This window comes from Cajanus cajan, chromosome 7 (genome assembly GCF_000230855.2).
Source record: "Cajanus cajan strain Asha chromosome 7, NIPB_CcT2T_4, whole genome shotgun sequence".
Taxonomy (NCBI): domain Eukaryota; kingdom Viridiplantae; phylum Streptophyta; class Magnoliopsida; order Fabales; family Fabaceae; genus Cajanus; species Cajanus cajan.
Genome location: NC_138523.1, coordinates 14,311,054 through 14,326,646, shown reverse-complemented (window position 1 = coordinate 14,326,646; position 15,593 = coordinate 14,311,054). Strand labels below are relative to the sequence as shown.

The following is a 15,593-nucleotide window of genomic DNA, read 5'->3' as shown; positions in this document are numbered from 1 at the left end:
TCGGGTTTTGACCCACCCGTTTATTCTGTAGCTATTAAAAATTTATTAATTTCGTTCTTATCTGCTTTATCTCATTTTTTCTATTTTTTTTGGAACACTTTTATTTGACTCGGAAGAAAATGACCGCTAATCAAACATCTTAAACGGATTTTTAGATTCATAAAAGTAAAGAAATTTACTCAACAATGGTTATAACTTATAACTGATTCACCCCGACAATATATAGTATAATTTTAAAAAAGAGAGTCCTAATTTTTGGGTTATATCAATTTAATATTTTAATAGTTTTCTCTTCACTATTTTAAATATACATTTTCTACACGATATAATCAAAGAGTTTATTTCTCAACTATATATCAAATTATTCTGTATTTTATTATTATTTCATTAAATAAGTAACTGACATGTCACTATTAAAAGATATGATTGGTTGCCAGTGTAAAATTTTTTTACAGTGACAGTGTATAAGTAATTAACTCATTCATATATATATATATATATATCGTGTGTCTTTAGGGCGCTTACTAAGACAATTATCTCATTAGTTCAATTTAACATGTTACAAAGCAAACAAAATATACAGACTATATGAGGACTACTTCCAAGGTTGAAATGCCTTATGAAAATTATTAGTTTCTTTTATTTTGGTGTTAATAACCTCTGCATGAGAATTCAAACTTTGGTTTATTTGAATATTTGTAGGATACTTTAGTTACCCTTCTTTTATTGACTTTTTTTTTATCAAACTTTTATTTTATGATTTTATGTTTCCCACAAAATAATATATTTACGTTACCGTAGAGAAAAGAAAGATATTAGAATAGAGAGAGAGGGAGAAATGTTGAATAGTATTTATAAAAAATTTAATATCTTTTGAAAAGTGAAATAGTTACATGAGATCAAAGAAGTGCAAAAAAAGTAAAATAAAGAATGCAATATATTTTTATATTGATTCATTTTGATTATTGCGATTATGTCTAGTTCTTTGTCATATTTTACTATTTTTTTTACAAAGATACAAGTATTATTTCACAAGTCATTTATGACTTATTCTAAATGTTATTTGATTTGTCTTTTTAGGCAAATTACCTAAATATTTTTTAAACAACAAAGTTTTTTTTTAAATAATAGAAAATTCATCTTATAAATAAGATGTGATAAATTATTGAACATAGAAAATCAATGAAGAATATGTTTGTAAGTTATCTTTCATTCCATTACGAGATGTTGGAGTTTCTTTATATATATAAGTGACTTTCAAATACAAGACCATTACAAATCTTTGAGTTATATTTATAGACTTATTTTAACTTATTCTCTCATTAGATAATTGTTCACGTTTAATATATTAAACATTTTATTTCATAAATAAATATGATAAATATAGAATTTAATTAGTTAAAAAGTTAAAAGAATTCTTATAAATACTTTCGTAAAAAAATAATCTCTAAAAATATTATTGTGCAAAATAATTATTCATTTTTAATATATAAAAATTAATTAAATTAAGATAAATATAAAACAAAGTTAATAATTAAAAATCAAAATATACTTAGATTGACTTGGATTACTATGCAGCTTAACAAAACTTTTACTGCCTTCAAACAGACTCTATCACTTTTCATAACTAAAAGCATGAATTTTGTAATGTTTAAATTGATTTCATCATGTTTGGATCCCACAAAACATAATTGTTCAAATTCCATTATTCATCATGTATTCCCTAAATTGATCTCGATGCAAACGTATCAAATAGAGAGAGGTAATTAATGAGCATGCATTTTTATCAATTACACAAAGATTCAATTGGTGTTTTTAATTTTGATTTAAAAAAATAATATTTGATGAAAAAAAATTAATTATTATAAATATATATTAATTTTTAATTGTCAATTTTAAGATATTACATAAATTATGTCCATGACTTAAAAAAATATACCAGTATCATTTTATTATTGAATAGACTTTAAATATATTTTTATTCCTTTAAATTTAAGATAAATTTATTTTTAATTTTTTAAATTTAAAACTAATTTTCTTAATTTCGTAATTTCAAAAAATATTATTTTAATTTTTATATTTAAATTTTGTTAAATAATTTATTAAATATTTTGACATAAAATTTATTTACTTGTATTCTTATTAGTAAAAATATAATATTAAATTCAATTAATCCTTATAATTATCTCAATTTGTTTTAAATATATCATGAATGATTTCAGAGACTAAAATAAAATTTTTAAAAATTTTGATCTTTTTAAATATGTTATTGATGAACATAAATATTAATTTTTTAAAATTATAAAATTAAAAATAATAATTTTAAATTTGTAAAATAAAAAAAAATATTTTAAATTTAAAAAATAAAAACATATTTAAATTTATCAAATAAATATCCTCGTAACAGTCGAATATTAATATTTTATTTGGAAGTTGAGTATGCGTTAAAAAAAGGACAAGTTGACCCGCGTTCGTACCCGCCCCGCAACCCACCGTGGGCCCAATTGAATAGTGTAGCCGGCAACTTCCCAAACGGCAACCAGTTTCACCCTTCACTCATTCATTCTCTTCTCTGAAACAACCCACGCTTTCCGCGGTGCCACTGCGACACTCGCTCGCCCCAAAACGACCATGAACCCCGCGGTAATTACAATTCTACCCCGCTCGAATTCACAAATACCGAGAATCACCTGCGCTCTTTTTTTTCTTCTTCTCAACCTTTTTCTCTTTTCCTTCTTGTGTTTGCATGTTGACGGTTACTTTGCGGTATGGAACAGCAGAGAACTCTCTCCGGTTCGTCACAGAGCCCTAGATCTCCGTCATCGTCGCCACCGTTCCTCTCCGTCTCCGTAACGGATCCCGTTAAGCTCGGCAATGGCGTCCAAGCCTATATCTCTTACCGCGTCATCACCAAAGTACTGCAATCATTCACCTTCTTACACTTTTTTTTTCTTCTTTCATTCACTTTGTGTTATTTTCTTTTAATTTTGTTCACCAGTCGAGCTTTGATTTTCGTGTTGACGGAGGTCGTTGGAGTTTCTCTTCAACTCAACTTCGACAGCGTTGTTAATTTCCTGTGGAAGCCGAGATCGTAGAATCTCGGTGTTTTGTGTGATTGATTTTGCTGAGGAATGAGAGGTTTAGTTTGATTTTTTTTTTCTCGGTGATCGATGCATCGATTATCGTTCTGTGATTACATTTTCAGGAGTTATTGATTAGTTTTCGATGAATGCTGTTAAATAGCGATCCATTTTCGTGGGATTGTAGTGATTGGAATTGGAGCATTGCGATCGAGAGAAATTACGTTGCTGAAGTGTGTTGGATTTGGATGTCTTTTTTCCCCTCTAAAATGCCGTTTGCATTTTGGATTCTGTTGTCAATGGTGATGTGCATTTGTGCATTGGTTGCTATTTTTCGTTCTCTTGTTGCTGTTTAGGGTAGTTCGTAGAGCTTCTCCTTTCCTCCTTATTGTTTACTGCAGTCCCCAAGAGTGTTGTTGGGCTTTTCTTGAGCAGAAGGGTGGGTACTAGGAAAAGGAACTTTGATGCTCAAGTTAGTTTGAAGATTCTGTAGGAGAGAATGAGAAAATTGTGTGCACCTGGTGTATGCGCTGTTGTACCACCTTTAATAGGAGCCTTTCTCTTCCTCTTCCGCACCACAACTTGTGTGAGCTAGTGTACATCAATAGGGTGCGAATAAAGGCCTGTGATTTATGTGTTTCCTTACCAGGAGGGTGCTAGAACATTCCAAAGGTTGGGCACAGACACATGTCCATCCATAGTGTTATTAATGGTCCATTATTTTTGAGATTCCCAGTCACGTGGGTTCTAGAACATTCCAAAGGTTTGGTTTCGGCGTGGACACGGGCACGTGCCATCCTTAGAGTGCAAATTACAAATGTGTCCATCCATAGAGGGCGAAAACGGCTCATGATTTGTGAGATTCCCACGAGGGTGCTAGAACATTCCAAAGGTTTGGTTTGGGTATGGGCACATGTCCATCCTTAGAGCACAAATAACGGCCCATGATTTGTGAGATTCCCAATGACACAAGTTCTAGAACATTCTAAATGTTTGATTTGGGCACAAGCACATGTCCATCCTTAGAGTGTAAATATCATCTCTGTTTGTCCATAAATTGTGATAATGGCCTAGGATTTGTGAGACTCCCAATCACAAGGGTGCTAGAACATTCAAAGCTTTGGGCACAAGTGTCCATCCTTAGAGTGTGAATAACGACTGCGATTTGTGAGATTCCCAATCACGAGGGTGCTAGAACATTCCTAGCTTTGGGCACAAGTGTCCATCCTTAGAGTGTGAATAACGACCGTGATTTGTGAGATTCCCAACCACAAGGGTGATAGAACATTTCAAAGGTTTTGGCATGAGCACGTGTCCATTTGTAGAGTGCGAATAATGGCCTATGATTTGTGAGATTCCCAATCACAAGGGTGCTAGAACATTCCAAAGTTTGGGCATGAGCATGTGTATGAATAATGCTCATTCCATTCATAACATTTGAATAAGTGGTTTGTGACTTGGGTGCTAGATGTGTTCATCCATAGAGTGAAAATAGCGTTTGATGATTTGTGGGATTCCTAATCATAAGGTTGCTAGAGCATTTGAAAGATTTGGGCATGGGAAGGTGCCAATCCTTAAAGTGTAAATAATGGTTGTGTCCATGGTTGTCAATCTCGAGTGACAACTCGTAGTAACTACTAAGTTTACAAGATTGGTCGGTCCCACTTATACAACTTGGAAGTAAACTCATTTTTGAACAATCTCGAGCAATCTTGCCCAATCTCGTGCAATCACAAGCAATCTCGACCCCTTTGTTGCTAAAAGGAAAAATTAGTCGTAGTTTTTTATTTGTTATTTTAAGAACTTGTATCTTGTATGAAATTTTGCATGATTTGCTACCAAACATTACTACTTTAATGTTTTAGTTTTCTATTTTACTTTAATATGGAGTTGAAATATTGAGTAATTATGTTATTTATAAGTATTATAATATATTTTTTATATTAAGTAAACTCTTACGAACTTATAATTTGAGTTTATGAGACCTCAACAAAATTAACTAAACTCTCGAAATTGACAACCTTGGTTGTGTCCATAAATAGTGTGAATAACAACCAATGATTTGTGAGATTCCCAATTTAGAGGGTGCTAGAACATTCCAAAGATTTGGGTATGGGCCCTAAATGCATGGTCCAGGGGAAACAGCCAGTACAGTTCTGATTATGAATCAAGATGGCATGTGCTTTTTGGTTGATGGTGTGTGCTTGAGCTTGGTTAATGCTTGTTGTATTGAGTGAATGGAACAAATACTGAGGAAAAATAATTTGGTCATGATTTTCCAGAAGCAGAAAATGTTTAATTCTTTAAAGATGATGGACAATTTTCAATTATCTGAAATCTTGTCCCAAAATGTTAATACTCTAAATTTTGATGTCACTTTGATCTTTATTTGTCATTTTTGCTTGAGTCTACTAGTATGTAAATCATTAAATGTTATATATCACTTTAAAGGATATGTATGAAATTCATTGGGCAGGTATCTATAACTTTTCAATGCTATAGTAATTAAGGAAACAAAAATATAAAGTTTTTATTAATTTTTAATTGGAGAAAACATTTACCACATTGGAAAAGCACACAAATATTTGCTCTTTCAAGTAATTGGAAGCATTTTATAAGATGATGTATTTAATACTTCTAAACTGGTGCCCAAGGGCACTTGCTAGCTAGACAGTTGACTATTTACTCCCTTATTTTCAATGCAAATATATTCTCTTTCTTTATGAGTTTCTGTTTTTTATACCATCACTATAATGCATGGGGGAGATGTGTAATTGTAAACATCTATGTCATCATCTGACTGCTGGAAACAATTTGGCAGACAAATTTTCCTGAATACCAAGGACCTGAGAAGATTGTAATCCGACGATACAGTGACTTTGTCTGGTTACGTGATCGCCTTTTTGAGAAGAACAAAGGGATTTTCATTCCCCCTCTTCCAGAGAAAAGTGCTGTAGGTAACATCTAGCAGGACTCTTTCTTGTGTTTTTAATGATAATTTGAAAGTAACTACTGTCATTGGAATTCTTACACTAATGCTACCTTGAAACTCAGTCAATGCTCTATGTTACTGCTGATTTTAATTATCAGAGGTTATGTTGCCTTTTCATTAATTGTAACAAAACATCTTGACTGAGGAAAACTGCTGTATTTTTTCGTATTGCTTTTCACAGGGTCAAACAAAAAAGATTATCATAGGTTTCTTTTTATTAAGAATTAGATTTGGAGGTATCTTGTCATCTGCTTTATTTCATGTCTATTTTCCAGTCTTCCAGGCTTCTGGTGGAGCTTAGTAGCCTGAATTAGTATCTTAAATCTCCTGTTTGATCCATGTTATAATAAAATCTTTCTTTTCAGAATTTAAATCCTTTTTTTTTGGTATATAGATTATAGTGTGCCCTAGAATGTCTTTGACCTTTTGGAATGCTTAACAGTGCATTCAGTTGATGGTTCAATTAACAATGAGGTTTTCATTGCTGATAATTACTAGTTTTAGCTGATTGAGGTCCTAGAGAAGCCATACATTATGCTTTTATGAAGACTTGGTATATCGCTGTTGAATGTTGAGAAGTCATATTCCTGTCATAAAAAGCTGTTGCATTTTGATTGTAATTTATTCAGTGGAAAATTGAAATGTTGTGCCATCCAAAATTCCATTTTGGCTTCACTTTGGTTTGTTATTGCAGAGAAATTCCGCTTCAGTGCTGAATTTATTGAAATGAGGCGGCAAGCATTGGATATATTTGTAAATAGGATAGCATCACATCATGAACTTCAGCAAAGTGAGGACCTGAGGTTATTTTTGCAGGCAGAAGAAGAGGTGATGCCTCATCCTAAGTAGACTTTATTCCTCTTTGAAGCTGTGTCAGTTTTAGATGTTATTTGCTTTGGTGCTCCTCCCCCCCTTCTACCATTGTGCTGTGTTACTGCACTGTTTTTTTAGTCCAAATCTTCTGTTCAAACTAACCATTGTCACTAAATTAATTGTTCAGTTTGGTGGTGAGTCTCTTTAATTGATCTGGAATGCTTGATTTCATATTTTGTAGCATATATTAGTGATTGATATATAGAAAATTGAATTATGCATTATGGTAACTGATTCCATAAGTACCTTGCCACCACTGTTCAGGCTGGAGAGTGCGGGATATGGAATGTGCAAGAGTTATTAATATTGTTTTCTATTTTTATTTTTATTTTTTCCCTTTCTGTCATATGTATGATGTAGGAGTATCTATTGTATTTGTAAGTACTCAATTTATGCTCTTTTCCCCACATTTGACTTTTAAGAAGGAAAATAAGAACCTAGATTAATCTTGATTCCATTTAACGTACTACACAGACAATGGAAAGATTAAGGTCACATGAGACTGGCATATTCAAGAAGAAGCCATCCGATCTAATGCAGATTTTTAAGGTACGACATGTTCTAATTTGTCTTGGAATGTGGATGGTTTTTTGCTAGGTTGAAATCTGTCAAATGAATAATTTTAAATTTGAATCACACTAATTTCCTGTATTAAACAACTCAGCAATAAAGCCTCTTTTTTCTTCCCTGTTAGTAGCTATGAACACATGAGCCTGCATGAAATATATTGGAAATAATGAAAATAAAATAATGTAATTTAAATATCTACACATTGATTAATAAGCTCAAAGTATTTGTTTTATTGAGTTCAAGAAGAAAAGATTAGGGTGTGATAATAGTTGTGTGGAATTAGACCTTTTAATTTTAAAATCATTAAGAGAAAACATTCAATAAAAAAATATATCTGAAAAGGCAAAGTAGAGACTGTGGGATAGTGGAAGGGAGTTTTTGTTTTTAATGGAGTCTAGAAATTCAGTTTCATATTCAACTATCTTTGTTTTAGATTCAAAAGAGGAGGCTATAAGAAAGTATACAAAAGGGTAAATGAATGTTACTAGTTACTACTGAGTATCTTCTTTTAGTATAAATAAATTCAGACAAAGATGGCTAGCTGATTTGAAACTGTTGCTGAAACATGCTTTTTGCTTTTAACAATTCAGTTTGTCATGGATGATATATAGACCCATAGAATAGAGCAATGACCTTGGAAATTACCTGGGTTTTGTCCTGGATACACACCTCTGAAATGTACTCTGTTGTCTGTACTTGATAATTGCGTTTTGCTACATAATTGTGAAATTCTGCCACTTCAGTATTTCACTCTCAGATTATCAGTTTCTTCGATATGAATATGTCCAATGTAAACAATCTCTCAGATTACAATTTTAATCTATTTTAGAAATTTGCTTTTGCTAACCTATCAGGTTGAGTGTGCTGTCCATCCAGGTTTCTTATTTGTTGTTTATGTGAATGTGAATTTTGACAGGATGTGCAATCTAAAGTGAGTGACGCTGTCCTTGGGAAAGAGAAGCCAGTAGAAGAAACAGATCCTGAATATGAAAAAATGAAACATTACATCTTTGAGCTTGAAAACCACTTGGCTGAAGCTCAAAAGCATGCATACCGTCTTGTGAAGAGGCACAGAGGTGATGATTGAATTTAAGATTTTTTGTTTGGTTCTTATTATTGTCTTCTGTATCTATTGCTTTTCTGTTTTACAGTTTTGTTCTTCCTTTTTACGTTTTATCCACTCTTCTGGTAAGATCAATTCATAATTCACAATGTGCATGCAGAGTTGGGTCAATCACTGTCTGATTTTGGAAAAGCAGTAAAACTTCTAGGCGCTTCTGAAGGAGATGCTCTTGGGAAAGCATTCTCTGAACTAGGGATAAAGTCAGAGATTTTATCAGCGAAGCTGCAAAAGGAGGTAATTCTCATGCGTTTGCTGTTGCACATCATTTTACTGGTTATTCCCGTGTGCTTGCATGATGATATACATGTTGTTAAGGGATGAAAATTGAAACAAGCTATCCTACTATGACTATATCGAGCAGGCACATCAGCTCTTGATGAATTTTGAAGAACCTTTGAAAGATTATGTCCGTGCTGTGCAATCTATTAAGGTAGTCCTGGTCCTGTTTTCTTTCATCATTTAATAACCTACTTCGTCTAACTTGATCAAAATATTTTTCGCTTGATTCTTGAAATATATATCCCCATTGCCTTAGTAAAATAGTTGTGCAAATATGGGAACCCTAACATTAATGCTCCTCCAACCAGCCCAAAAATGGATTGTTATACCTTATTTTTTTCATTCTAATGCTCTTGTTTCACATTCTGAAACAGGCAACAATAGCAGAGAGGGCCAATGCCTTCAGGAGACAATGTGAACTGGCTGAAACAATGAAGCTAAAGGAGATTAATCTGTATGCTCTTGTTTCTCTGTTTTTATTATTTGCCTAATATAGTATCTTAAGCAGAATAGGTTTTTTTTTTTTTTTTTTTCCCAATCATTCTATGGCTTGAATTAACATTCATGATCTGTTGTTTAATATCCCTTTCCCCAGACATGTCTGTATATGTGAATGCAAATTAGCCTTATTTGTCTTATATTCTGCTATATGAATAAATTTAGTACTTTTTTCCCTTCAAATCTGGCTGATGATGGGCTAGAAGACTGCTTGGTGCCATATATTCTGATATGGATATTCTTTATTATCGTTTGCAACGCAGTGACAAACTCATGCTGATTCGATCTGATAAAGTTGCAGAAGCTGAGCAAGAATATAAAGAGGCAAGTTTGCTTAAATATTAATCTCCACTGATGAGAATTATAAATTTACAGTTTGTTTGGCTTGACTGACATGATTTTGCCATGCAGTTGAAGGCAGAGAGTGAACAGGCGACAAAGACATTTGAGACGATTGTGAAACTAATGAATGAAGAGATGGGGCGTTTTCAGGAACAGAAAACATTAGATATGGGAATTGCTTTCCATGAATTTGCCAAAGGTCAGGCACGTCTAGCAAATGGTATTGCAGATGCTTGGAGAAGTTTGCTTCCTAAACTGGAAGCATGTTCCTCCTCGTAGAAAATTAATCAACGAGTTCTGCAGAGCATAGATAAAGTACTCTTTCATGGGTGTTACAGGGACTAGGGTATGGCAGACGCAGGTCGCAGCTCTTGTTTTGTAAAAGAGCTTACAGAAGTTATCTGCTGTTTCGAATTATGTTGTAAAAGATGTGTTTTTCTTTCTGCTCGATTTTGTACAAATTTTAAACAAAGTAAAAGGTTAACTATCCGCTATTTTATTTTCTATTTTGCTGCCGTTGCTTTTTCGATCTCTCTCTCTCTTCCTCTCTGTTGTATTGTATATAGTCACAACGGATTTGCAAGCACAAAAATGAATGTTGTTTTTGACTTGGCACAAACTTTTAACAAGTTACATAAATCTAATTCATCTTGTGCAGGAGTGATACTTTTGGTTGGAAATGTTGCCGGATTTACCTGGCAGTGTGCAAGCATTTTTTTTTAGAGTGATAGCCAGACTTTTCTTCAATATATTTTTTCTTTACTGGTTAACATTTATTAAAAATTGTATAATTAGAGAAAATTATTTAATTAAGTGTCCTTTATAACATTTTGTAATTTTTAATAAATTTTAATTTACAGTGGTCTTTAAAAGAATTTATTAGAGTGCTGTTAATGTTTTTCCCTTTATGAGTAAGGTCATCACGTCTTTAAAAACTAATTTTCAAAATGTGATTTATAATAGTTGATTAACAAGGTTTAAGTGTTTGATGCCTTGATGCAATGTAAAAAATTCAGACTCTTTCTAATTTTAGATTTAACAATTTTATAATTGTACAAATAACTATGTTTCATGTAACCCATTTTTCCCCCTCGCATTCCTCGTTCTTTTATAGGTTCTGAATTTCTCATTCAACTTTCCCATGATTACCACATATATTTTGTTTGAGCACAGAATTATCATTCTTTTATTCAACGATGACTTACTTTTATTGTGGATCTATAATTAAAAAACCCTTAGTATTTATAATAATTAATTATTATAATTTGTCATTTACTTTTGAAAAAGTTACACTGATGTCTTATTAAAATTAAATTCTTATTTCCAAAATCCAAACTAATTAAAAATTATACTGATGAAAGTTGAGCCATGTCCATCAAGTATTACAAATCACATTTTGAAATTAGTGTATAAACAGTATTTATGCAAGTATAACTAACATTTCTCTATTAATTTTAAACGTAACCAATATTTAGCCTTTTTTTTCTTATATTATAATATTCTTAGGTGTTTATTTATTTATAAATATCTTGTGGCGGAAACCTGAGGACAAAATGAACGAAAGGAAACATTATCCATCGTCCAGCAGCACGGGATAAAAATAAAAAATAAAATAAAAATAAAAATGATATTAGTCCTTAGCGAGAATTTAGAGGGAGAGGCATGGCGATGGCTTCATGCAGTAGCATAGGGCAGAGTGTGTACCCGAGGGTGAGTGGAGCCAATTTCCACCTTCCAACTTCTTCCCCTTCCCTCGTTCCTATTCACCACAACAGCCACACCCATTCCTTTTTAAAGCTCCGCAATCCCATTCATCTCACCACGCTGCCCAAAGCCTCCGCCCGCACCGACGGCCCCACCGCCACTGACGACGACGGTGTCTCTTTAGGCACCATGAAGCTTCCCGTTGACACCGACCTTCAGAGATTCGATTCCTTGTTGTTTCAGGTAAATTCCATTCTCGTCATAATTAATATACTGTTTCAGGATTAAAACTTTTTTATTATTTACTTTTTTGTGATTATTGAGTACTGTTTGGTTTACGTTTACGTTTACGTTTACGTGGTTTTCCCTTGCCTTGGCGTGTGATTCTGACAGTGGGCTAACAGTCTTTGCCAGGGAGCCAATCTCCCCCTTCCCGTGCCTCTCAAGGTATTATTATTATGCTCTTTCTTAATGCTTTATTTTAAAATTATCATCTTTTTAAATCATTTTTTGGGCAAGTTTTGAAATAAAAACTCCTGTTTTAAGTCACATCCCACGCACGTGCTAAACATAAACAATGCAATGACCATTTTTTATAACAAATAATCTATGCCATATATTTTATTTTTTTTACACTAAACCTAGCTTATAAGCTATTTTAACTAATTAAAATTGCTTATAAACTTCTAATGCCACTTACCAAACACACTCTTAACAAGAATTGGGTTTGCCTAGTAAAGGGTGGCATTGATTCTTTTCGAAGGTTGCTATATGTTGGTGTAAATTTTGTGTGGCAAATCTTGTTTTCTGTCTACATATTTTTGTTTTCTTCCCATTATTCACAGTGGGACATGATCAGTCATGGAATGTGATCTCATTGTTGCCAGAAAATCTCTTGGAGAAATTAGAAATAAAGCTAATGATTAGTTCATTGTCATAGACACGGTTAACGTTAGTCCTAGCTACTTCTCTGGCTGTTTGTAAAACACAACTCTGCTAAATTGTGCTTGAAGTACCTCATGTTCATGGCTGATGACTTTGTTACGTTTATACGTTTTGCCTTTTTGGAAACTGAGAAGTGATTGAATCATTGTCATAGACTCATAGCTGTTTGTTCAAAACATGGTGAGATTTCAACTTACGGTTGAATGTAAGTCAACTTTTTTATCAGTAAAAAAGACTGAAATGATAATAATAAGGATCAAACTTAAATCTTTACGTATTTATTTGATTCTACCACTAAATTGACCCTAATAGTTAACATGGAAGTTATTTATGATTCAAGTATATAATAAGATGATACAGGTTCAGTTCTTCAAGTATGTAATAGTCCTCATTTTGAATACACAGGTGGACAAAATAGCAGGTGGAGCTAGATTGGGTTTTATCACTATTGGAGATGGGAAAACGGAAGTTAATGTGTATATTGACTGCATGGTTTTTCCACCAACTGATAATTCTGCTCCAATTTTCCGTGCCATTAGAAATGGTCCCTTGAAGGATAAGGCACCACCTGGTGAACCAAGAATTATGAGGAGCCTTCTGCAAGCTCTTCAGAAGTCGGTTGAAATCGCCAGATTGTGAATATTTTGTTTGTTTTTAACTTAATTACTCTTGTAAGGTTTTGACTTTTGAACTAAAAAAAATAACTTGGAGTTTGATTTTTAATTTCATGTATATATATATATATATTGTTCCAATTCATTTATATGTATGTTATATTATATCTTGGTGCTAAAATCAGTTGTCCTAATTGTAAATCACATGATTGATTGGATCAAATGTAACTGGGCATAATACGTTTTGGTTGGATCAAATTAAATCGAAGTTGAGCATAACTTTAAATTCAGAACAAGGTTGTATCTTATATTACAATAAATAGGAGAAATTGAGTTGAAGTGTTACCCAATAATCAAATTTATTTATTAATTATTATTATTATTATTTTGCGATTATCCCTAGTTTTATCTGTTTATATCGCTTCATTATCGGATTTTATTATGTCTAACATAGTATACTTTAGTCGTACAAATGTTAAACTTTAGAGTGAACTGAACTCGTGCAAAGGAACAAAATTTCGCTTAAAAACGAATTATTTAATTTGCTCTATTTTCTTAAAAATTAAGTCAATTCTTCAAGACGTATTTATAAGACAACTAAATTGATTTTTTAAAAATAAATTAATAATAAAATTGTGTTAAATAATATGCTACAAAAAAGATACTTAATATTTTTCATTCACATGTACCATTTTATCTTATATTCTTCCTACAAGTTAGAAAGAAGCCAAAACACATGTAAAAGTGAAAGAGTTAAAATGAACAGACGTTGAAGAAAGGGTCCAACCCAATATTTGAGGATTTTGAGACAAAAATGTATATGTAGATAAAATATTATTACTTGTATTTTAGCCAGAAGATTGAAGACTAAACAAAACGCTATGTATATCTTTCTTAAACTTATAAATCAAAGTTCTCATCATGAACATTGGTAATTGTTGCTTTGAGATATCATATAACAAACACTGCCAGACTACCCTCACCACGATAATCCAACTCTTATTTTCATTCATTAATGAATTTTGAATTTCAAACTGAGTTATAGCTAACAAACATATTCTCCTTTGTGAAGCACGTGCCTAATTTGTTTCGATGCAACATATATGTCCTAAAATGATTTGATACATTGATACCTATATTTTATGGCGGATGTTATGTTACTTGTCAAAGAATGTGAATCATTTTTAATATATCTTATGAGCTTTTCAAAACCTACATAGTAGAAATACATTCTAGATACTTTAAATTAGTATATTGTTGTTTAGTTCAGTAGTAACTTATATAATATACAACATCTTTTATTTAAATTGAAATAATATATAAATTAAATTTTATAACAATGAAAGATAATTAATTATAAAACAAGTTAATAATAATTGTCATTAATTAATAACAATGTACATAAATAAAACTAAAATAATGTACACAAATATATATGTACCAATATGATAAAACTTAAACATAAATATGCAGCTAATGTATACAAATAAAACTAAAAAAATATACACAAATAAATCAATCTTAATTTGTTTCAAGAAAAGGATATGTCCATCTTTTGCGGATATCTTTAATGCCTTCACAGAAAAATGGATATGGATTTCTAAATACCTATACAATTAATTCAAAATAGAGATAATTTAAACATTAGTTGATCATTACATTGTTGTATAATCATTTAAAGTAATTAGTTTGATTAAAAAATGTATTATCTCTCTCCTTGAGTCCCTAATGTCATCGATAATGATGGTGAGCATATGTTTCATCACGTAATAGCTACACTCATGATTATTAATTGGATATGGGCGCTATAATATAAAACATAAATAAATTATATTTAGAATATATTTTAATTGAACTCTAACTATTGTTTAGTTGACATTTGACTTACTTTGGAGACAATATATTGAAGCTTATTCCTAGTTGCTAGAGGAAGCCCCCGCAACATAAGCTTGCTTCCAAAGACCTATGAAAAATAAATGATAAATAAAAAATAATTAAAGAATACAATTTTTATCTGTTTCATGAAATTATAAAAAAAATTGACAACTATTGAAAATAAATACTACGAGCCAATGATGTGTCTAATAGGCAAGTTAGTAGTTTTCTTGTGTAATGAACACAAGATAATTACAAGAAATTGCCTCAAAATTATCATGAGAAGTTGTCAATGTGTATTGCATTTTTTTAAATATTTTTAGAAACTGCTAAATTACTATAAACATAAAATAAAATATAATATAAGTATTTATCCATTCAAATAAGGTGTTAAGTACACTTTCTTTCCTCCATCCTTGAATTAGTCTCTCAAATACTAACACATCTTAGTGTCTTTGTTACCAACACACTAGATGGTAACCAGGTTGATAAAATCATAATAAAAGGCTTTTTGCATGCCCACAGCCACAGGACGAAGATACTTATAATTGTGAAAAGAAACATAATGTAAAGGAATGTGTAATTGAATATATTAAATTAAGAACCATTACAAATAATACTCACCTAATAAGCTCTCAAACCCACACCAAGTACCCAAATATGCTTAAAGTTCTCAATCAAATAGTGTTCTTGATCGA

At 31.7% G+C, this 15,593-nt stretch overlaps 2 protein-coding genes across 3 annotated transcripts; both read left to right on the top strand.

Annotated features, from left to right (window-relative positions):
• The first annotated feature begins 2,486 nt into the window (after positions 1-2,486).
• Positions 2,487-10,263, top strand: SNX1 (sorting nexin 1). Of its 2 annotated transcripts, none has more exons than XM_020355091.3 (11): positions 2,487-2,643; positions 2,778-2,915; positions 5,902-6,037; positions 6,767-6,900; positions 7,420-7,494; positions 8,432-8,591; positions 8,739-8,872; positions 9,000-9,068; positions 9,292-9,371; positions 9,679-9,739; positions 9,827-10,263. In XM_020355091.3, the coding sequence occupies exons 1-11, from the start codon at positions 2,632-2,634 to the stop codon at positions 10,034-10,036; spliced, it is 1,209 nt and encodes a 402-aa protein (XP_020210680.1). In that variant the 5' UTR covers positions 2,487-2,631; the 3' UTR covers positions 10,037-10,263. The 2 variants fall into 2 exon arrangements, with proteins under 2 accessions (XP_020210680.1, XP_020210681.1); XM_020355092.3 differs by having other exon boundaries at positions 2,495-2,643; positions 2,781-2,915.
• Positions 10,264-11,315: 1,052 nt separating this feature from the next.
• LOC109795056 (uncharacterized) lies at positions 11,316-13,129 on the top strand. The gene is made up of 3 exons (XM_020354466.3): positions 11,316-11,704; positions 11,855-11,908; positions 12,812-13,129. The coding sequence occupies exons 1-3, from the start codon at positions 11,420-11,422 to the stop codon at positions 13,043-13,045; spliced, it is 573 nt and encodes a 190-aa protein (XP_020210055.1). The 5' UTR covers positions 11,316-11,419; the 3' UTR covers positions 13,046-13,129.
• Positions 13,130-15,593: the final 2,464 nt, after the last annotated feature.

Excerpts from the sequence above, each read along its gene's own strand:
- SNX1 (XM_020355091.3), top strand. Across the intron at positions 6,901-7,419 it reads TTTTGCAGGCAGAAGAAGAG|ACAATGGAAAGATTAAGGTC; the intron begins GTGATGCCTCAT and ends CGTACTACACAG. Across the intron at positions 8,873-8,999 it reads CAGCGAAGCTGCAAAAGGAG|GCACATCAGCTCTTGATGAA; the intron begins GTAATTCTCATG and ends TATATCGAGCAG.
- LOC109795056 (XM_020354466.3), top strand. The coding sequence starts at position 11,420 with ATGGCGATGGCTTCATGCAGTAGCATAGGGCAGAGTGTGTACCCGAGG. Across the intron at positions 11,705-11,854 it reads TCGATTCCTTGTTGTTTCAG|TGGGCTAACAGTCTTTGCCA; the intron begins GTAAATTCCATT and ends TGATTCTGACAG. Across the intron at positions 11,909-12,811 it reads CCCTTCCCGTGCCTCTCAAG|GTGGACAAAATAGCAGGTGG; the intron begins GTATTATTATTA and ends TTGAATACACAG.